At 51.1% G+C, this 22,182-nt stretch overlaps 1 protein-coding gene across 5 annotated transcripts in view; it reads right to left on the bottom strand.

Annotated features, from left to right (window-relative positions):
* RAPGEF1 (Rap guanine nucleotide exchange factor 1) overlaps positions 1–22,182 on the bottom strand; it is a 233,375-nt gene that overhangs the window by 36,120 nt on the left and 175,073 nt on the right. For all 5 annotated transcript variants that reach the window (XM_027104474.1, XM_027104470.1, XM_027104472.1 and 2 more), the window contains 6 exons: positions 11,912–12,000; positions 11,045–11,197; positions 10,482–10,605; positions 9,915–10,098; positions 8,305–8,805; positions 2,758–2,960 (listed from right to left, as the gene is read on the bottom strand). In XM_027104474.1, the coding sequence (XP_026960275.1) occupies positions 2,758–2,960; positions 8,305–8,805; positions 9,915–10,098; positions 10,482–10,605; positions 11,045–11,197; positions 11,912–12,000 (1,254 nt within the window). The remainder of the gene's footprint in view (positions 1–2,757; positions 2,961–8,304; positions 8,806–9,914; positions 10,099–10,481; positions 10,606–11,044; positions 11,198–11,911; positions 12,001–22,182) is intronic.

Genomic DNA, 22,182 nt, shown 5'->3' with positions numbered 1-22,182 from the left:
GCCAGTTTATGCCTGGGTGATGACGTTCCAAGCGTGGCCGCTAATGATCCCCGCCCCACCGGCTCACACAGTCCTTTGGGCCACAGCCAGCCAACCACGCATACCCTTTCCCATCTAGTGCAGGGGCCTGCGGAGAGACAGAGCCGGCGATGGGCAGCAGCACACACATCGGGAGGCAGGAGCGACAAGGGAAAGATCTCGCTCACCAGTTTCCCAGTAGCGAGCAGCAGGGAGCGACTCACCGAGGGCACAGGTAAGTTGCCGTGCCGGCTGAGAAAGGAGTTAGAGACGGACACACTGATGCCCTGAGTGGCACTGCCGTCCTCGGGAGTGAAGGCCACTTTAGTTTGCTGGACACAGTAGGAGACAGAGGAGAAGGAAGAAGCAGCATAGGAGGCCTGCTGGACAGAGGAAGGAGAGAGAAGACAGGGAAGGAGGGAGAAAAGCAGAGAACAGTCAGGCATGTACACATAAAGGCTAAACAGGCTGCTACCCGACTCTGCTGGGACATTCTGGAGAGGGATGGCTTCCCGGCCCAGCTCAGGGGTTAAGGATGCCTGCCAAAGGTGACCTGGGTGAGTGGGCGCCCTCTTCACTTCTGGGTCCGCTGGAAGTGGCGGTAAGGTGGGAGGAGCCACACAGACTCCTCTGGGTGAGTCCCTGCTCTTCCGCTTATTTCGGGCCCCAGACCCCCCTCTGTGGGTGGCTGTGCTCCGGCAGAGTGCAGAGGGGGAGCCAGGCTGCCTGGGTTTAATCTGAGCCCCACCATTCATGACCTGCCTGGCCCTGGGCATTACTCAAAGCTCTCTGTGCCCCAGGTGGTCATCTGTAGGATGTGGGGAACACGGTGCTGGGCGGTATGCACGGAAAGCACTTAGAACCAGCCTCCCTCGGCGCACGCGGGCCAGCAGGTGTAACCAGCACTCTCACTTCTGTCTGGAAAAATGGGGTCACACTTCTTGCGTCTGCCCTGGAGAAGGGATGCCAAGCAGCCGGCACAGGCCATGGCACAAGTGTGCCCAGGCTTCAGTCAGAGCTGGGCGCGGCTCCCAAATCTTCCACTTCTGGCAGTGGGCTTTGAATCAGTCTCGCCAGCTCTCTCAGCCTCAGTTTACTTAAAATGGGGGTGCCAGGGGCCGTGGGGAGAATCGTGCGACACCATACGAAAGCCCCGGTGCTCACTCAGGGCGGAGGCCCACCTCCCGGGCCCCCGGCAGGCCTCTCCCCAGAGCTGCCCTCACCACCGCCCTGCCACAGGTGAGGCCGTCTGACAGCTCTCTCACGCAGGCTGGGACTCGCGTGCGCTCCTTAGGGATCTCTCCCCAGTGCTCTGACGCCTATGGGCTACACGGTACAGAGAAGATGCCCAAGGCCGGCCGACAGGCACGCGTGCACTCCGGCAGGAGGGGATGAGAGAACTTCACATTTCAACCTAACTAGCCCAGCTGTCCAACAAACATTTCAGGTCAGAGGTCCCGGGGGCAGGCATTTATATTTCTGTGGTGACAATTTCTTCTTGAAATCCTAGAATCAATTTTCAATTTCTGTTCATATTCGGGCATGTTCAGGTGTCTGTGGGGTGAGCAGGACAGGTGAAAAACTAAGACCCTGAGCACAACTGCTGAAACACAGCTAGTTAGTGGCAGAGCTGCGACCCACGACTCCCAGCCCGAGCCTGGCCTTTCCTCTACTAGACCAGGCTGTCCCCCAAGAGGCTGGCTGTGGCTCTGCGGGGCCAGCCCCAGAGCCCGCTGAGTGTAGGCAGGCTCGGGGATGCCTGGGGACAGGCATGCTCGAGGCCTGATCACAGCACTGCTGAGGCCCAGACAGTTTCGAGGAGTCACCCAGGGACCTTTGTCGTCCGGTCGGCAGCTGCCTCCCAGAAAAGTCGGGGCAGTACCTCACGTCCTCTCGCAATGGATAAAAGGCGGCCTGGCCAGCCACGCTGGGCCCCTCGCTGGTTAAATCACTACCAGATTGACCAGCGTAAGAGCAAGACAGCACATGCAGCTCTGATAAAGTCGGGTCTCCTCTCCTGGAGAACACGGCTGGATGGGACGTTTGGATTCCACACCCTGACCAGAGCCCACTCAGTTAGTAAACTGGTGGCAAAGAGAAAAGGGTTGAGAGGCGCACCCGCCGTGCCCCTCGTCTGGTCCCAGGGCTTCACAGCCTGCCCACGGCTGGACAGCCTGCCTCTGTGCCACCTACACGGAGGCCTTACACAGGAGGGGTTTTTGAAGGACGAACGGTGCGCCATGCCTCAAACACAAAGCGGCTCTGTGCAAAGCCATCCTGCTTCAATAGAGCTGGTTCTCACTGGGCCATCCCCGGCCAGGGCGGGGTGTTAAATCACTGGGCAGAGTGAGGCCCATTATGTAAATCAAGTCCACAGATGGCCCTACACAGACCGTGCCCTGTGCTCTGATTGAGTCCCTCCTTTCTGGGAGGTCTATATTGGAGCCAAAGAAGAGAGAAAAAGGACCGTCAACAGAGAAAGCAAACATTCTGAGTACAAGCCAGCCCCAGCTGCAGGGGCTGCTCTGGAAAAGAAAGGTGCCACCCCCCAGGGTGGGGAGATGGTGCAGCAGGAGACAGGCCGCAGCGAGGGCACGAGAGCACGGCCCAGAGCCCTGGCTCGGAAGGAGAGGTGCCGAAACCTGCCCCAGGACCATCCCAGTTCCTAGAGACCCGTCAGGATGAGAGACTGGTTGCTGGGGGTGGAACAGCGAGGGGCACCCGGGAGGGGCCGCTTACCAGCTGCCGCTGCTTGGGGGGCAGGGCGGGGGGCGGGGCGAGCTCCTGCGGGGCATCCCCGGCGCTGAAAGAGTCGCTGAAGCCATACACCTCCATGAGGAGCTTGTTCTTCTGCTGGTAGATGTGCTCCTTCTGCGGCGTCCGGTAGAACATGGCGGGCTGCGGCTCCGAGTAGTCCTCGAGCAGCTGCATGTAGGCCAGCACTGCGGACACAGGGGGGCACTGGGCTGGAGACCGCCGTGCACAGATCCCCACCCTACCCCCTCACAGCGGCCAGGGTGAGGGCCCGGAGAGCCCACTCTGTACGACACTACCACGCGGACACCCGTGTCAAGGCGATGTGAACCCTGACTCGGCGACCATGGCGTGTCACGGGGGGTCACGGTGGAGGTGGTGACGGGGGGCGGGGGTGGTGGTGGGGAGCCGTGTGTGCGGGGAGGGAGGGCAAGGATCTATGGGAACTCCCTGTACTTTCCGCTCAACGTCCCTGGGAACCTAGAACAGCTCTAGGGAATAGAGTCTGTTTTTAGAAAGGCGTAGGGGGCACTCCACTCCGTGCTGAGAAGCCCTCGGGGCTTTCCAGCCTCCCCAGGGCCGTGGTTGTGGGCCGTGCGCAGGGCTCAGGGCACAGCGGGCACCCAGTGCACGCTGCCCGCTCCTCTGGCTCTCTCAGTTCCCGGACCATGCTCGGGGCTCTCCACAGCGCTGTTCCAGTTGCTTTTCCCACAACCCTGCTGCTACGCTGCCAGGCCCGACTCTCTCCCTCCTTTGGGCCTCGGGCTCAGGTTCCCTGACTTCCGTGGAGGCCTCTCACCGCCGGCTCTGCCCCAGCAGCCCCTCCTCAGCCCCGCGTTCCCTTCCGTCGGAGGCCTTCCCACTGCGCATCACGAGCTAGCTGGGCTTTTCTCCTTCGTCTGATTTTTCTGAGCACCTACTATGTGTTGGGCCCTGACCCAGGTGCTGGGACTACACAGGGGCCAGCAAAGCGAATCCTTCGCCTGCGTGGTGCTCACACCCTCCCCAGGGAGACAGAAAACAGGCCGAGGTGCGGTATGCGTGTCCCACGGAGGACAGTGAAATGGGGTGGCGATGGGGATGCTTCTCTAGAATAAGGGTGAGGACGGGTGGAAGAGGTTTCCCGGCCAGGCAGAGGTCCACAGCCAGGACGAGGGTCCGGTTGGCAGAGCACAGCTGGTGAGGGGAGAGGGATGACCCAGGAGGTTGCATGGGGCTGTGTGAACGGGGTAAGGAAGCGGGCTTGACGCTGAGTTGGCGGGAACCCACAGAAGCCCCCCACCCCCACCCCGGGTGTGCCCGGAGCTGCTTCGTCTTGGGAAGACGGTTCTGGGCGGCTGTCTTGCTCAGGTGAAAGGCCGCGGTGGAGGTGGGGGTGGGGGTGAGTGGTTTGGTTCAGGAAGAATCTCCGAAGCAGGTGCAACAGGACTTACTGCCTCTCACTCAAGAGCTGAAGCTGCAGGAGGGCAGGGACCTTGTCCATCCTGTCCGCTGCTGTATCAGCGGTGCCTAACACATAGCAGGCATCCACACATATTTACAGAATGAACGAATGAAGAGAACGCACGCCCCCCCCCGCATCTGTCCCTGCTCAGTGACTTGCTGAACCAGGCTGCAGCCCCGGGGGCGGGTCTTGCAGAGCACCCGCTGGGTAGGCGAGAAATAACAGTCACTAAGCTCAGTTCTCCCCCTCCAAGCCCAGAGGTTCTATGGAACATCCTCTGTACAGAGGGACGAACAGTGAGAAAAGAAGTGCTCACATTGAAACATAAGGATCCTCCTCTCTACAAGCCCTTTAAGAAGCCCTAGCCCCGGTGCTCTGTGACCACCTAGAGGGGTGGGATAGGGAGGGTGGGAGGGAGACGCGAGGAGGAGGGGATATGGGGATACATGCATAGCTGATTCACTTTGTTATAAAGCAGAAATTAACACACCATTGTAAAGCAATTATACTCCAATAAAGATGCTAAAAAAAAAAAAAAGCAGCCCTAGCCCTTGCCACTGCGGCCATCTGTCGCGGAGCCGCGGCCTCACGGCGCAGCTGCCTGCACCTGCGGGGCCCGCACAGCGGGCAGGCTCCCTCACCGGCACTGTGGCGCCACCGACGGAGCCTTTGGCCGCAGGCAGCGGCTCCGCGGCAGGTGTGAAGCCCTCAGCCCTCCCGTGAGGGCATCAGCGTATACTTTATTTCTGACTTTTGGAGGCTAGTGATCCAAGCCCATCTTCTGAGCCAGGCCTTTCTGAAGACTCCAGAGGGTTCTGGGAGAAGTGACAGTCTGGACCTGACAGAGCCGTCATCTGGTGTCCGTAGCTGTGAGGCTGGACTGGAGCAGAAGCCCTTTCTCCAGCCCCAGTCTACCTCTGTGAATGGGATCTCGCACTTTCCACTCCCTGTCGCAAAGTCGAGGTCAAGGCAGGCCGGAACTGCTCCGCCCTTCCCCTTCTCTAGGTAGCGGAGGAAGCTCCTGGGTGTTAGGGCATCCTCTATACAGACACGTGTTTGGAGGGAAAGGCACCGTTGCGCCCCTCAATACCTGCGTCAGAAATAAGTACTAACTTATTTACAGAGTTACCGCGCACGAACTCAGAGGGAGGTGAAGGGATGCGAGCACCTGCTAGGTGAAGCCAAAGTTCAGACACTAAGACACCATGGCAAGAACAAGTTTGCAGGGCTTAACTTCGTATTTTCAAATAACCAGAAAGTTGGGCTTAACTGGAGACCTAAACCAGTCAGAAATGAAAGGACAGAGATACTTTGCTGGGGAAGGCAGCTGTGAAGGTAGGGAGATGGTCTTTTTCTTCTCTGTACCTCAATGGGGGTCAAGGTAAACAGGAAATGCCTTTCTCCAAATACGTCTTTCTAGCACCCTTCACTGAAAGAGGGGTTCAAAGTTACCTTCTTTATTTAAAGGAATCAGTAAGAACATCTCAGCTCCAGAAAGCACAGAGTGGAGCTTGGCTGTAAAAGGTGGTTTCCCCCATAAAACCAGTGCTTCTCAAAGAGAAGCGCAGCTTGCAGTCCCCCTGGAACCCCACATCGCCTTTTCGCTAACACTGCACAAGCAATACCACTGGGTTCCAGGGCAAGATGCAAACCATGAAGATGACCCCAAATGCCCACGAATTTCTCCCTAAGGAGCCTGAATGCAACCGCCTCTGCCTGACCCAAACCGAAAGCTTCAGCAAGGCTGCGATCTTTTCAGGAGCGCCATGAACTCCTTGATGCTGAGGTCCTTGTAGAGAGCTGCTAACCAAGCACAGAGAAGCAGCAGCGATGGTCGCCACCTTCTAGAATCAAGGAGGACCAGTCCACTTCAAAGGTAGCCCAGCACAAGGGCCCAGAGACTACAGCCGCCGGCATCACTGGGAAGGCCCAGTGGGCACCTGGGGCTATGGGCAGACAGCGATGAGGAAGCTTGTCTGGCACAAGGGGCTCCCAGGCCGGGGACCCTCGGAGCAACCCACAGGACGGGGATGCTCTCTGACGCCGAGGCTGCGCGTGCACGAGCTCTGTCCAGCGCTAGCCGAGTATAAAGGTGATGATTATCTCCTCCTTTCCTTCAGAGCAACTCTGTGAGGAGTTTTCTGCGGGGCTGCAGATTGGAACTCTTCAAGGGTCCTCTCGGGAAGTGAAGAGCAGACTTGAGACTAGGACTAAGCCTCAGGGAGCCTCAAGTCAGGGGTCCTTTCACAGGGCACCGAGGAGACCACCAGCTGCGCAGGGGTTCCTACTGTAAGCGGGCACAGGGCTCAGGGAAGTGGGGGGGAGGCCTTCCTCCTCAGCCTGGGAGGCAGTGAGCTGAGCTAGGAAAACACTGCTCAGAAACCCACATCTGCCACCCACTTCCTTGCTGATCTGATCTTGGGCAGAGGCTCAGTTCCTTTGAGCTCCAGTTTCTTCAGCTATAAAAAGGGGGCTAATGACACCCGGCCAGCCAGGAGGTTGGTAAGGACGAATACGACAGAGTATGTCAGAGTATGTCAAGGGTGCCACACCGGAAGCGCTCAGTAGATTTTAAAGGTTTGCAGGCACAAGAGCTACAGACATTTACAGATGACATAGAGCCTAGAAATGGATGCCTAAATTAATAGGAAATATTTTCAGCCACAGGAGACTTGAGGCTATTCAAAAGGCAACAACGGACGCCTCCCCCTTTCCTTTTCTTCTCTGCCTGAAGCCGGCTGCCCACACCTGGTCTAAGAGCTCAGAGGGCGAGGCTCCTGGCTCCCCAGCCAGGCGGCACCACAAGCCTGCTGTGGTTTGCACAGATGCAAGCCTGTTCTTGGTCTGGGTCCAGAAGATTCCTAGGAAAGGACAGGCAAGGGTGCGAGCCCTCAAGGGCACGCTGCTCAGTCAGGCCAGGTGGGTGGAGGGGAGAGGCAATGGCTCTTTAGACACCTGTGCGTGTAGACAGGCGCAGAAGGAGACGTTCCTGGCGTTGCCGCCTGCAGCTCCCTCTACTAGCGGCCTGGTTTCTAGTGAGTGAACTTACGTGACAGACGGGAACAACATCATTAGCCCTACAGAGCCAGCTCTCCCTCCAGCTGGGGGACCATACCACCGAGGCCATTATACAAGCTGGGCGACACCCAGTGCGGTAACTAAGGCCAGGTCTCCCCTTCTGAGAATGGGCCGCTCTCGGCAGGGCCAGTCAGACGCTCTCACTTGGGAATTTGGAATGGATACTCAACTTCCAGGTCACAGAAGTCATCTGCCGGATGTTTCCACTGAGGCCAGGGAATCCTGGGGCTGTGGGCTGATGTGGCCACACACATATTGAAACACTGACAGCCAGTCTGCCCAAGGAAGATGAGGCAGAGCCGTGCCGGTGACGTGGGGAGAGGGCGGGGCAGAGAGACAGGCAACACAGAGCAGTCGGGGAGCCAGCAGAAAAGCAAATCCCTGCAGAACTCTACTTAGGACCTTGGAAAATATTCAAAATACAAAAATCCGAAATTTCAGCTCTACCCCTGGGCCCTAATAACATCATATATCAGATCATCTGGTCCAAGAAGTGTCCTCAGCAACTCCAACCAAGCAAATCTCAGATTCCAAGTGGTGACGTGACATTTCAGCGTCTGCAAACAGAACACAGAGCGGTACCAGGGTTCTCTCTAAACAGCCCCCTGCATTTCAGGGAGCCTTAGAAAACCCCTGTGGGTGCGATCAGGGCTATTTTAATTCAAATGTCTGTTCTGCTTTACCCAGAAGCAATGCCGTGATATTTGTTTCTCTCTGTCACCACGTGTTCGGGCCAGAAGGTCAACTGACTGCCATCTACAAGAAGCCAAATACTCTGTGGAGACCAGACCTGAGGTTCTGTCGAGACCAAAAGGAGATGTCAGCTTATCAGGCTTTAAAAATGATCCCCAGTACTGACAACGCAAGGCTCCTGTAAGTGTCCACATACCTGTGGTTCTACCTTTTATGAAATTACGAGGCCACTGGTTTGATTCTGATCTAATGTTTCAATAAAACACCATTTTAGGTTACAAAAGGTGCTTCCCGACAATAGCTCAACAAAAGCTTACTGTGTTTGTTTTTCTTCTCTGGTAGAGGAGGAGGTTTTTCTGGGTCACCCGTTGATTCAGGAACAGTGAAATCACCCACAAATTCAACAGAGGCTGAGGAACCTCCTTGCTGAAAGGGAAGAATAGCAGCAAAGGGCGTGAAGGGGACGGACTGGACTGAGGCTGGGTTCTGCAGGTCCTCCTCGGAGATGTTGTCGTACTGCGAGGGATGCCGCTCGTAGGACGCCCTGCAGCCAGAGCTGTCCCCCGTCTGGGAGGCCGCGCTCCTGCGCTTCTTCTCAGGAAGAGCAGGCGGCACATCCATCTGCTGCCCTGGGGCCGAGGGCCCCTCTGGCTGGGGACAGCTGCCCTGAGGCAACTGGAAAGGATGGCCGAGAAACGGAGACCCAGACTCCCCCAAGGACTCTGGCAACGGGCTGAGGTTACAGGCCACTTGCTGAGGTATCTGGTCTGCGTTAGAGAGGTCTTGCTGGAGGAATTCGTAGTCAGGGTCGTAATGATCTGCGTTCACAACAGGAGAAACATACTGTGAGCCACCAGCCCCCACAGAAAGAAAAGCTCCCACGCTTCTTCCCTGACCCAGCGCTGCTCATTAGAGTGACCAAAACACATCTCCCATCTCATCCGCAAAGACTCTCACTTTACTTTATATTTTTCATTTTTCTCCTGCTTATAAAAGTAAAACCAGATGGGAATTTGACTGTTTGCTATCCAATTCTTTGTACTTTCCTGGATTTTTAAAAGTTTCTTACTTAAAAAAAGAAAAATACATGACCACTGTACAAAAGGTGGCCAAAAAACCCTATTGAGAAAATAAAAATCACCCACAATCCCATAATCTAACTATAATCTCTGCTTATTACTGGATATATTTCCTTAAAAGTCTTTTTTCCCTTGGATTTTTTTTCCTTTTTAAACTCTGAGAAAACACTATATAAGTGGTCTTGGATTTTGTCCGCTGATCACTATATCATAATTGGTTTTTAATACAGCTATGTATTATTCCACCAAATGGATGTATCATAAGTCTCCTGATTTCCTATCACTGAGTAGTAGATTCTTTCCAGTTTATCATCATTACTCTTAATAATGCTGAGATTAATGTCTCTGGACAGAAATCTTGCCATAAATCTCTGATTATGTTCTTAAGATAAACTCTCAGAAGTGAAGTATCTAGTTCGCGGGACATGGACAGCTCAGTGCTCTGTAGGCCTCCTGCCAAACTGCACGCCAGACCCTCACTGGGCCCCACCGCCCGAGGCCAGCTCCCTTGCCTTCGCCCTCCGTCAGAAGTGGGCAGGAGCTCTGAGCACAGAGGGCTCTGAATTCTGGCAAAGGGAGTCAAATGACACACTGACAGACTAACTGAAGTAACAGCTACCATTTCAGTATCTCCCATGGGGTTTCACACTGCTACTCCATTTAAACTTTCAACCCCCTTCAGAGGCAGACACTGGTATCCTCATTTTGCAGATGAGGAAACTGAGGCTCAGATTTTGAGTGACTTGGCCAAGGTCAACAGAGCCAATGACTGGCATCACTGTCTGAGCCCAAAACAGCCCCGGAGAGACGATGAGCCAGCAGTGGTGGCCGCGACGCCGGCAGCTCACCTAGAGTCTCACAGCTTGTGTTCCGGGAGCACCGCCCGCTGTCCCTGTCCAGAGACGACAGCTGCTCGTCCGACTTGCTCAGTTTGCCTATGCTGCTGCAGGGGGACAGGCGGGGCGACTCGCCGCCATATGAGTGGCTGCCGCCCGACAGTCGTCTCTGTGCGTAACAGTCCACGTCAAAATCCTCCCGGCAAAAACGAAAACAAACCAAGTCACTCCTGGGAAATGGTGGCAGAGACCAGGGGAGGGAGCCGGTACGTTTACTCGGAGAAGGAGATACCGGCAGGCTCAGCAACCTGCTGGAAAGGCCCGTCTTTGCTGTAGGCTGTGAACGCCACTTCTGCGCCTCCTGAGAAAGAGGGCCTGTGCCAGCGCTCAGAGCTCAGTGCGAGGGAGGCCCTGGGGCCGGTCTCGGCCTCCCCACCCCGTGAGGGAACTTCCACCCCAGTGCGGAGAGCTCCTCCTGACCAACGCCAGGGACTGAAGACCACTGGGTTTCTCTCAGCTTCAGGAAGCAAATCCCCAGACCTGAAGCCTTCCTCTGCCTTTCTAGATGGAGCTAATTACCTGCCTATTAATTCCAACAGGCAAACTGGAGCCACTGGTGGCTCGACTCATGGGGGCCACGACGGCCACTCGGGTAGGGGATGGAGCCGACTGTCTCTTCTTCGGTGGCAATGCTGGTGGAGGACTGAAACAGAGCAAGGAACCCTATCAAACCAGACACCCCACAAAATGCTTTAAACAGATACTGGGGTATGGGAGGTGGGTTCTTTCATTATCAGACACTTCACACCTGCTTTTCACACTTTCAACTCCCATCCTATCAGTGCCAAAAAACTAGTATCCAAAGTTCTTCCTTTTCTTTTCGTAACAAATGGTACCAGTTTTTGCTTGGTTAAGGCTAAAAGGCAAGCGGTTGGGAGTTCTCAGGGTGCGGGGCAAGGGAGGGCGCTGGGCCAGGCTCACGTCCTCTGGAGACGCCCCTCCAGAGGAAGGTCAAACCGCCAAGGTGCCTAAAGAGCAGGTTCTGACCCTAATGGCACCGTCTTCTTTTTGGCTCATCCTACCCATCCATTCATGAAATTATGACATAAATAGAGGAGGGTGCTAGAAAAACAGAAAATTACCTATTATCAACCACACGAATGCCAGGTAAGGGGGGTTTGGGGGGCGCGACCTCTTCATCCGTGGAATCTGGGAGCCCCTCGGACGACTGCGACAGGCCGGTCGTCTTGTTTAGAATCTCCATCTCTCGATCTGTCAAGGGGAGCTCAGACTGGCTGGAGAGTTGAAGAGAACTCGGGGTTACAGAAGGCCACAGAGAAGGTCCTGAGAGCATGAGGATGTGACCAGGGCAGGGAAGTCATGGGGGGACAGGGACGGAGGTGCCCTGGACACAGAGCTGACACTGTGCCCTGGGCTCCAAGGCAGAGATGGGGTTTCAAGTCTGGTTCGATCACCCACAAACAGCAGAAGCTTGGCCAAGTCCCCCTGCCTCTGCACCTCAGTTTCCTCATCTGGAAGAGGAATCTCTGGACTAGATGATGTTCTAAAATGCTCCAAGTGTAGGTTTTATATTTTTACTAGGGGCTTGTAGTAGAAATTATTGCAAGGCCCTATAACTGTCCACATTACCCTCAGTTTCCTTTCTTGATAAAGTTAAATGCTCTCAAGTCAAACCCCTAAACCCCAACCCTTCAAAGTTCTTTCTAATTATGGGAGGAAGCTGGTCAAGAAAAGTATAGGTGGGTTTTGACATCACACACTATCCTTAGAAAAGGTCACGCTATTAACCTGGAGACCAGGCAATTCTTCAGAACGGGTGTGAGCTATACACACTTTAAAGTAATGCAGGCTCTTACCCAGAATTCACTGAGAAGGGAATGTGGGCCTCACAGGGCCTGCCTGATGTGGGCTCCGGACCTGGCTCCCCTTCTTTCTCAAGTGTAGATCAACCGTGACCCCAGATACTGGAGGGTCTGGTCAGCACTCACCCGTCTGGTTTGCAGGCTGGGGAACTGGGTTTCACTGGGCTTGTTGGAGACGGATGCCCCTGCTTCTCGATGGTAAGTCTGACAAGCTCCTACATCCCACACAAGAGAAAAGCAGTGAGACACGAGGAAGGTTCCTCACCGTGAATGTTCCCAACCAGGTGGGTCAGCTGTCTGTCCTCCACTGCCCACAGATTCCTCACTCACCATAAGTGCGAGTATGATTTGACTTAGGTAATCTGCCTGGCTTCCTAAAACGTCTCCTACCCTCCAAAAATACCTGCACAGCACATCGAAAGCTTCAAGTGCATAAAGGCACTTCCTTTTGGAAGGGGGAAATGACAAGCCCCACTGTCTCAGAATGACTAAGTTCATCACACAGACCAAACTCCTGGCAGAACAACTGCCAGTCGGTTTGTGGAGGAAGAACTACTACCCTTTAGTTCTCTGAAGCCATTATACGATGTGCAGGACGCTGCTTACTAACAATCAAACCTCTGGTCTTGGGGAAGGTGGTTTCCCAGGGTGAGCTGGCCATGGGTGTGGCAGCAGCTGGTATCCTGAAATGACTGGTGGAAATCTTTGTCGATGGACAGAAAGTTTAGGGCATATTACCCAGCAGAGAAATGACTTTAGAAAATATTTTTTTAAATAGGAAAAAAAAAGGTGATTAGGGCCTACTTGGTTTTTTCAACTAGAATGCATCCTCCTCCAATGTGATGAGTTTTGGTGATTGCATACACCATATGAGAATCACTCAAAACTACAGAACGTTCCCACCACCCTCTCCAGTCAACCTGCCCCATCGCAACCACTTTTTCACTTCTGTTTCTTGGATCACTTCTGCCTAGAACTTGAAATAAGTGGAACCATACAGTATGTACTCTTTGGTGTCCATCTTCTTTTTCTGAACAGCTTTAGGCCATAAAATTCAGCCTTTTTTTTTTTTTTTTTTTTTCCTGTACGCGGGCCTCTCACTGTTGTGGCCTCTCACGCTGTGAAGCACGGGCTCCGGACGCACAGGCTCAGCGGCCATGGCTCACGGGCCCAGCCGCTCCGCGGCATGTGGGATCCTCCCGGACCGGGGCACGAACCCGCGTCCCCTGCATCGGCAGGTGGACTCTCAACCACTGCGCCACCAGGGAAGCCCAAAATTCAGCCATTTAAAGTGTGCAATGCAATGGTTTTTAGTCTGTTCACAGTGTTGTGCAACCATCAACACAATCCATTTTAGGACTCATTATTACTTCCAAAACAAACTCCGGACCTTTCCGTGGTCCCTCCTCATGTCTCCCCAGCCCTCCCGGACCCACAACTACTAATCCACTCTCTATCTCTATTCGTCGATCCTCTTTTGCTCAGTGTAGACACCCACGTCTCTGTGTGCATGAGTAGTGTGTTCCTTGATGTTGCTGAGTTGTATTCCAGTATATGGATAAACCCACAATCTCTTCATTCATTGCCCTGTTGATACACACCTGGGTAGGGCCTACCTGTGTCACGTGAGAAGTTCAGGCTTTCAGCATGAACATCTATTTCTAAAGTTACAGAGGAGGCAGCAATGGAAGAAGGTGGGTAATACAGCAGTGTGCCCCCAAATCAGACTGCAAAGCCTCTCCCAACTCAAAACACCCCACACAGGAATCCCGACAAGTGTGGTAAGGCAAAGAGTTACTATGATGGATGGAAGTAATGCTTTGGATAGCTTATCTAAAAGATGACTTGTCAGTATACATAAAAAGCTTTAAATATTTGCATACGTTTTATAGTAATTTAGCCCAAGGAAAATGACACGGATGTGTACAAAAATTAAGCCACAAAGAACGTTCACTGCAGCATTCCGTGTAACAGGTAATCAGATGACTCAATATTCCATAATTAAATATTCAATACTAGGTACTGATTACATAAATTAAGATAGACTTAAACAATGGACCATTATATTACCATTAAAAAAACTCACAAGAGGGCTTCCCTGGTGGCGCAGTGGTTGAGAGTCCGCCTGCTGATGCAGGGGACACGGGTTCGTGCCCCGGTCCGGGAAGATCCCACATGCCGTGGAGCGGCTGGGGCCGGTGGCTGTGAGCTGTGGCCGTTAAGCCTGCGCGTCCGGAGCCTGTGCTCCGCCACGGGAGAGGCCACAACAGTGAGAGGCCCACACACGGCAAAAAAACAAAACAAAACAAAACCTCACAAGAATATATGATAGCGTGGAAAGACAATACAATGTTAAGTGGAAAAACAGCCCAGACGGTACACTGGTGTATACACAGTATGTTTTGGAAACAAAACAAAACCAAGAACACACGTATAGGAAAAAACACGGCTACGAAACACCCCTTATTTTCTTGTTTTTGCTTCTCTGCTTTTTCTTACTTTGCTACAATGAACATGTATTACTTCTGAAATACGAATTAAAAGAAAAATAAGGCATACTCCATATAATCAGAACCGGTGTCACCCCACTCTGTAATAGTTTCGATGCCTATTCCTGGAGAAACGTGGAGGGTTGAGATCGCCAAGAATCAAGTACTGGAAGAAGAAAGGAGAAGGCTGGCATTTTCCTGTTATCACCATCTAGGAGTTAAACATAATCTCGCAAATATTTAAGGAACAGCTAACTAGCTGGTGATTACAGACAAGGTGGAGAGACAAGAGATGACGTAATTAGAAGAGAGAGCAAGTGGCGTGGAGGCAGGCCCCCTGCACCCCATCGCCTAGAGGAGGGTGGGGAAGGCCGTTCATCCAAGAAGCCCATCACCAGGCCACACAGAAGAGCATCACGGCATCAGAGGGAGTCAAAGTGCCTTGGAAGCGCCACACTCAAGCTCACTCTCTTTACAAGCAGGGCAAAGGAAAAGGGAGGAGCCTGTACGCTTGCATCTGCTGAGGCAGGACAAAATTCCACTAATTCTTCATTGATTCCTGAGCAATTATAATTAGAATGCCATCTTTCTGGAGAGGCAGCTGTGTGAACTCAACTAAAGAACGATGGCAAAAGAACCGTGCAATGACAGGCACACATGTGCAAGTGGGCACCCGAATTCCAAGACAAAGTCAGATCCCAGAACTTACCCTCCTTCACCCCAGGCCCAAAAGACCATCACAGGAGGGGGCAGCTTTCCATATTCACCACGACCTTCCAGCCCAAACACAAACACACCAGCCAGAAGGTCTTTCACTCTCAGCCTGGCTTCTCTCTCACAGGCAGAAGGGCACCCTTAGAATGTGCACGTACCCGGCAACCGTGCCAACACCCTCATCTCCTTCAGAGCTGACCGTTTGTAACCTGGCCAGAGCTCAACTCTCCCTACTGAAGCCAGATTTCTGAGAGGATGTCAGACTTTCCAATCCTCCTGAGGCACAGGTTAGGAAAGACTGAGAGAGACGGCACATGAGGCTGTGTCCAGAGCCGGCAGCTGTAAACCAGACAACCGCCAGTTCACTGAAAAGCAGTTTTCAAAGCCCGAAAGGTACCCGGAAGAGCACCTTTCTAAATACACAACACTTTATTTCCATGCTCATTTTACTCATATTGAGAGTGATCACAGAGACACTTCCATCTTAGATGACCTTCATCCAGTCAAAGCACAGCTCGGTGCTCAGGTAAGAAACAGTCCTATCTGTTTTTGTCTCCTCGGCCCCTGCCCGGCAGAGGGGACACGGGCTGCACGAGGAGAGGCCCAAGTCCTCCAGGTTCACGTGGAGAGAACACGCACTTTAACTGGAAAGCGCCCCGCCCGCAGCCTGGGCCCGCTGCCCCTGCTCAGGCCGCATCCCGACCTGTCACTGTCTGTCCTCTATCACCATGGGCTCCTGTGCTTATGGCCATGACATGGCCCCTCTACCGGTGAGTGGTCCTAAGATGAGTTCTTCACCAAAGACACTGGGTACAGGCCAGTGGGGAGTTTCCTGTAACTGAAGTGGCATAATGCAGTCACAGGGCTGTCCAGCCCCAGTATGACCTTTATGGTGACAACAAGGGACCTTCCCTGCCCACATCCTAAGCAGGGCTGAGGCAGCGACAGAGCAGAGGAAGTGCCTTCCTTCTCACATGTGCTCAGGGAGACAGAACACTAAAGCACACGAGGTGCCAGAGTGCACTGGCCTGGCGGCGACTCCTCACGTCAGCTTCTGGAGGCTCACAGCAGCCTGAAAACAAGGCAGCCAGAGGAGATCTCAAATTCCACCCTGAAAGATGCTGAAGAGACCAGCCCAGAAGCAGTGCCAGGCCCGGATGGCATGGGGGGAGGGGCATAATTTTAAAACTGGGCACTTGTGTCTTCAAAATAATGAGTTGGGGCCAAACACTACAACTCGAACAATAAAAGTTTTCAGGGTTCACCCCCAAAAAAGGCCCTAAACAAGCTTACAGATTATTGAAAGACCTTCTCTTGACATTTGTAACTAAGTAGAACACGTGTGGGCCCAGAAAGGAGATGCTGCTGCCACAACTCCTAGCTGGATAGGATGTCCTTCTACTCCCAACACACTTGAGAATGAAAAAGCAGTAAATGTTTGGTGCAGTTCTTCAGGTTAGCAGATTTACTAGAAAAAATACTTAGTGAACTGCTCAGAAAGTAGGCTGGGGAAGGCTTATCTTAGTCTAAGCCACCCTATTATTTTGAAAAAACAACAACAAAAGTACCCGTAAACCCTGAGCGTATGAAGCTGAAATTGGAGCATGATGATTTCTCTGACGTATGAAAGTATATCCACAACATTCCTACATGGCAATTTCCTACTACACATAACCCGCTGTGTCTCTTCCCCCTTTCTTCTTCTTCTTCTTTTTTTTTTTTTTTTTTGCAGTGCGTGGGCCTCTCACTGTCGTGGCCTCTCCCGTTGCGGAGCATAGGCTCCAGACGCGCAAGCTCAGCGGCCATGGCTCGCGGGCCCAGCCGCTCCGCGGCATGTGGGATCTTCCCGGACCGGGGCACGAACCTGTGTCCCCTGCATCGGCAGGTGGACTCTCAACCACTGCGCCACCAGGGAAGCCCCCCCCCTTTCTTCTTCCCTCTCCTTCTCCTCCTTTGTAAAGCAGTGGAATACTCAGACCACTGCACACAGGAAATACTCAAATACATACCACATAAGAGGGACCATGTAGACACACCAAGAAGAACTATTTCAAATGACTGCAAAATGATGGATAACCTGAAGGTCAAAAATAACTTTGAAACATCTTTAATACTTTCTAATAATCATACTGATGGAGGTGGTTAGTGTTATTCTGAGACTGTTGTGTTTTTGTATTGTGAAAAAACGAGTCAAAAACAAATGTTGTTATTTTTTAAAACAGGGATTTTCAGTGTGGGAGGAAGAAAATTAAGATATAAGCTTGATGAGGTTAAGTAAAAACCAGTATAAACTCAAGATGTATTTTCTCTTAAAGAAACTAAACATGTGATCAATGAGTAGCAATGAGGAACCCTGGAGTGAGGTCTCTAAACATCATTCCCCAATAAAGGGAACCAGAGCTCCTTAAAGGAATGGCTGATTCCAGGTCGGTGGTAAGAAATATACAAGGTAATTATAACTCAATAATTAAAAAAAGATAAATAACACAATTTAAAAATAAGCAAAAGACTTGAATAAATATTTCTCTAAATAAGATATACAAATGGCCAATAAGCACATGAAAAGATGCTCAGCATCATTAGCCATCAGGGAAACGAAAATCAAAAACCACAGTGAGATACTACTTCACACCCACTAGGACGGCTACATCAGAAAAAGCCAGTGATAACAAGTGCTGGTGAGGATGTAGAGAAATTGGAACCCTCATGTACTGCGGGTAGGGATGTAAAATGGTGCAGCTGCTTTAGAAAGTAGTCTGGTAGCTTGTTACGAGATCAAACACAGAGATGTTATATGACCCAGCAATTGCAGTCCTAGGCGTATAACCAAGAGAAATGAAAACATACACCCACACAAAAACTTGTACCCGAGTGTTTGCAGCAGCATTACTCAAAATTTGGAAACAACTGAGACGTCCAAATGTCCATGAATAAATAACATGTGGTATATCCATGTAATGGAATATTATTTGGCAATAAAAAGAAATGAAGTACTGATACATGCTAAAACACGGATGAACTTCGAACACATTATGCTAAGTGACAGGAGCCAGTCACAAAAGGACCCACAGTATATGATTCCATTTATATGAAGTATCTAGAAGAGGCAAGTTTAGGGACTTCCCTGGCGGTCCAGTGGTTAAGACTCTGCGCTTCTACAGGGGACGCGGGTTTGATCCCTGGTCAGGGAACTAAGATCCCGCATGTTGTGTGACATGGTCAAAAAAAAAGAAAGGGGCAAAGTTATAGAGCCAGAAAGTTCGATTAGTGGCTGCCTAAGGCTGGGGGAATGGAGAGAAATGGGGGCAGGGTATGGGGAGAGTACAAAGGGTATGGGGTTACTTTCTGAGGCAATGAAAATGTTCTGAAGTTGACTGTGGTGAGGGCTGCACAGCTCCGTGAATATACTAAAAATCACTAAATCGTTTTAAACTGGGTGAACTGTACGGTATGGGCTTTATATCTCAATAAAGCTATTACCACATACACACACAAGTAAGTAAGATGAACCTGGAACATCTTTTCATATCCCAAAGTGAGAAAACGATCAAAGACTTCTGGGGTCACGTCAAAATGAACTCAGGAAACAATCTGAAGAAGCTGTCACTGTTCAAAGATGGGACTTGAGCATCACTAAGGATAATAACTGCAATGGACGGGACATACAAACTATGTTTATTTACATCCCTGAGTTCAGAATGCTATATTAAAAAACTCAATCCAGGGCTTCCCCGGTGGTTCAGTGGTTAAGAATCTGCCTGCCAATGCAGGGTACACGGGTTCGAGCTCTGGTCCGGGAAGATCCCACATGCCGCAGAGCAACTAAGCCCGTGCGCCACAACTACTGAGCCTGCGCTCTAGAGCCCACGAGCCACAACTACTGAAGCCTGCGTGCCTAGAGCCCGTGCTCCGCAACAAGAGAAGCCACCGCAATGAGAAGCCCGCGCACCCCAATGAAGAGTAGCCCCCGCTCGACGCAACTAGAGAAAGACTGTGCGCAGCAACGAAGACCCAACACGGCCAAAAATAAATAAATACAAATAAATAAATTTAAAAAAACCCCAAAACCTCAATCCAATGGTCATGTTAGATGATACTAAGAAACACTCATTTTGATAACTGGTAAATGAAGGAAGGAATCAAGCACTGATCCTGCCTTTCCCCCTGAGAATTATAACACAGGATAACCCTGACTGACAAGGGGAGGTCTCTTTTAGTGTATTCCAGCTAAGGAATGAGGAAGGGATGGCAGAAAGAAGTATAATGTCATCATTTTGCAACTCCCAAGGAATTAACCCATCTAGGCAATAACCATCAACGGCTATTAACATCAAAAAAGGAAAGATGCCTCTAGAAGGAAGTGTACGGCAGCACCTAGGAAACATTCTTCTAGATACAAAAACATGAACCTGATTCAGCCTAGTTTTGCAGGAAATTCAAGGGACAGAGGAACATGTTAAATAACACTGCATAGTGTAATCAGCAAAACCAGAGTGTGGGAGACTTCTCAGAGAAAGAATCCTTCCCTAAAAAAAAAACAAACAAGTTGCAAGGAGAAAAATACAGAGAAGGGAGAACTTTAGACAAATATTAATGAGTTATAGTGTTTGGAGTTTATCTGGATCTGAAATTGAAAACCAAACTGTTTGAAATCAGCAAACTATACCCTGAAGGCCAAATCCAGCCCAGGGCTTGCTTCTGTAAGGCCCTCAAGGTAAGAATGCTTTGCTTAAAAAAATTAAATTAAAACAAACAAAGAATATGCAACAGACCAATATGCAGTAGAGACTATGTGTAGCCCCAGAAGCCTAAAATATTTACTACCTGGCCCTTTACAGAAAAAGTTTGCCTTATTCTAGAGATATGCGCTAAGGTATTTACAGGTGAATGGGCATGATGCCTGGAATTCGCTTCCAAATAATCCAGGGGAGTAGGAAGAGGTCTGGAAGAAACAAGACTGGCCAACTGTGGAAGTTCTGTGATGGGGCTACGTTATACTGTTCTCTTTTTTGCAAATGTCTGAAATTCATCATAAATAAGAATTTTTTTTTTTTTTTGGCGGTACGTGGGCCTCTCACTGTTGTGGCCTCTCCTGCTGCGGAGCACAGGCTCCAGACACGCAGGCCCAGCTGCCATGGCTCACAGGCCCAGCCGCTCCGCGGCATGTGGGATCCCCCCGGACCGGGGCACGAACCCGTGTCCCCTGCATCAGCAGGCGGACTCTCAACCACTGCGCCACCAGGGAAGCCCATAAATAAGAATTTTAAAATAGGCTGATCAAGGAATAAAAGAGGTGGCTCACCTGAAATGTCAGTGTGGTAGAGATAGCTAGTTGCCCCACAGTATCTGCTCTTCCTTATTAACAGAATTTTACTTGGGCATATGACCAAGTTCTGGCCAATAAAATGTTAAGTGAAAGTTCTGTGAGGCCTTTGAGGAAGCACCCCTAAATGGAGAAGCCACAACTTCCTACTCTCTTTTCTTCCTGGCTAGGTGGAATGGAGTCATAATTCATGGAGACTGTAACAGCCATTTTGGACCATGAGGTGGAATCCATGTGTGAAGATGGTGGGAAAGCAGGATAGGAGACCACATCCCTGGCCATTTTGTGAAAATGCCACGCTAGCCTTGGACTGTCTGCCTATCTGTAGGCTTCTTATACGTGAAGGAGAAATAAAGTTCTATCTTTTGAAGCCAGTATTATTCTGGATTTTCTTGCAGTCAAGTCTAACCCTAACTGATACAGTCAGGAAAATACTTCTTTCAAAATATCCCTGCTATTCAAGGTGAGTCTGGTATACAAGCCCAGCTTTTGGGTGGTGATGGTCAAATGACAGAACTGCAAGTATTCCGAAGCTTCCCCCCAGGTCAGTGTTTTTTTTTCTTCCAACTGAAAAAACGTGTGTGTGTGTGTGTGTCTCTCTCTCTCTCTCTCTCTCTCTCGTGGGGGAAGAGGCTGGAGGTCTTAGAAGGGAGATCCAAGAAGGTCTGCAGAGATGGTAAAGCAGAGTCCAGAGAGATGGGTTAAGAAGCTGTACATCTGAGATAAGAAGAAAAGGTGAAATTAGGAAGAGTTGGGGTCTTGGTTTTGAAAGGACAAACTCGTGTATCTGTTTGACCTTGAGAAGCTCAATCCTCCAACAGCCAAGACCTAGGCTGGAGGTGGTTCCTACAGCAAAGGGAAAGTGAGGGCCTTTGAATTCCTACCAGACGGTCATGACCATCTGAGTCTCAGGCTCCCATTGGTAAAGCACCTGCCTGGGTCAGATTAGATAATAAGAGAGGTCCATCCTTTGACCTGAGTTAAGTTGCCCAAGGTTACAGAGCTAACAAGTGGCATTTACATGGGGGTTTAAATGATAGATGGTACTGCACATTCAGGGACAAAAACAAAGTAATCCTGCTTTACAACACTTTTACAACCCTCAAAAGCAAAATTCCATTTAACGAGTGAATGAGTAACTTGGAAGATGGTGAGTCAGTTTACAGGAACATGCCAACACTTTCCCTCCAAGTGGGATGATGACACCCTCATGGATGTAGCTCGCCTCTGCACAGTCCTGTCCCTCCCAGCCCACTGAAGCTCCCTCACACCATGAGGACAGGAGCTTATAAGGTGTCCTAAGCCTGACGGGGACAGCGAGAGCGGCTGGAGGCCAGCTGGCCTGGAGGGGAGACACACTGAATCCCTTGGGCCGAACCATGAATCTTCTTCCTTGTGGGTGGCAGCTGAGGGTGATGGTGAGAACACAGGGTCTGGGGTCCAGCAGGCCTGGGTGTGAATCATGCCCTTGCCACTGACTACTGGTCTGCCTGAGACTGTTTCCACATCTGTGAAGGAGGGGATCACACCCACCTTGGAGGTCGTTATAAGCATTAAGTGGGTAATACACGTTAGCTATGATTACAGTTGAGACCTTAACAGCAAACGCCAACATTGCAATGTCTAAATCGTCCCTGTGGCCTTGACTGACTCCAACTATGAAAAACTCCTAGCGACACAGGCCAGCTCCTGCTCATCCTTTAGGCTTTAGCCTGCCTGTCTCTCCCTGGGGAAGTGTCTCTGATCACCCTGAAATTGAAGGTCCCCCCTACACCCAAGTAAGACCACACGCCATTCTTCCTTTATAGCACCAGTCCTGGTTATAATTATACAATTACAAGTTTTTGATTGCTGTCCTTTTCCGCCTTTAG

Source organism: Aethalodelphis obliquidens, unplaced genomic scaffold, assembly GCF_003676395.1.
Source record: "Aethalodelphis obliquidens isolate GAN/ISIS:26980383/991018 unplaced genomic scaffold, ASM367639v1 scaffold7, whole genome shotgun sequence".
Lineage (NCBI taxonomy): Eukaryota > Metazoa > Chordata > Mammalia > Artiodactyla > Delphinidae > Aethalodelphis > Aethalodelphis obliquidens.
Note: the sequence above shows the minus strand (reverse complement) of the source record. Positions and strands in the feature narration are given on the sequence as shown.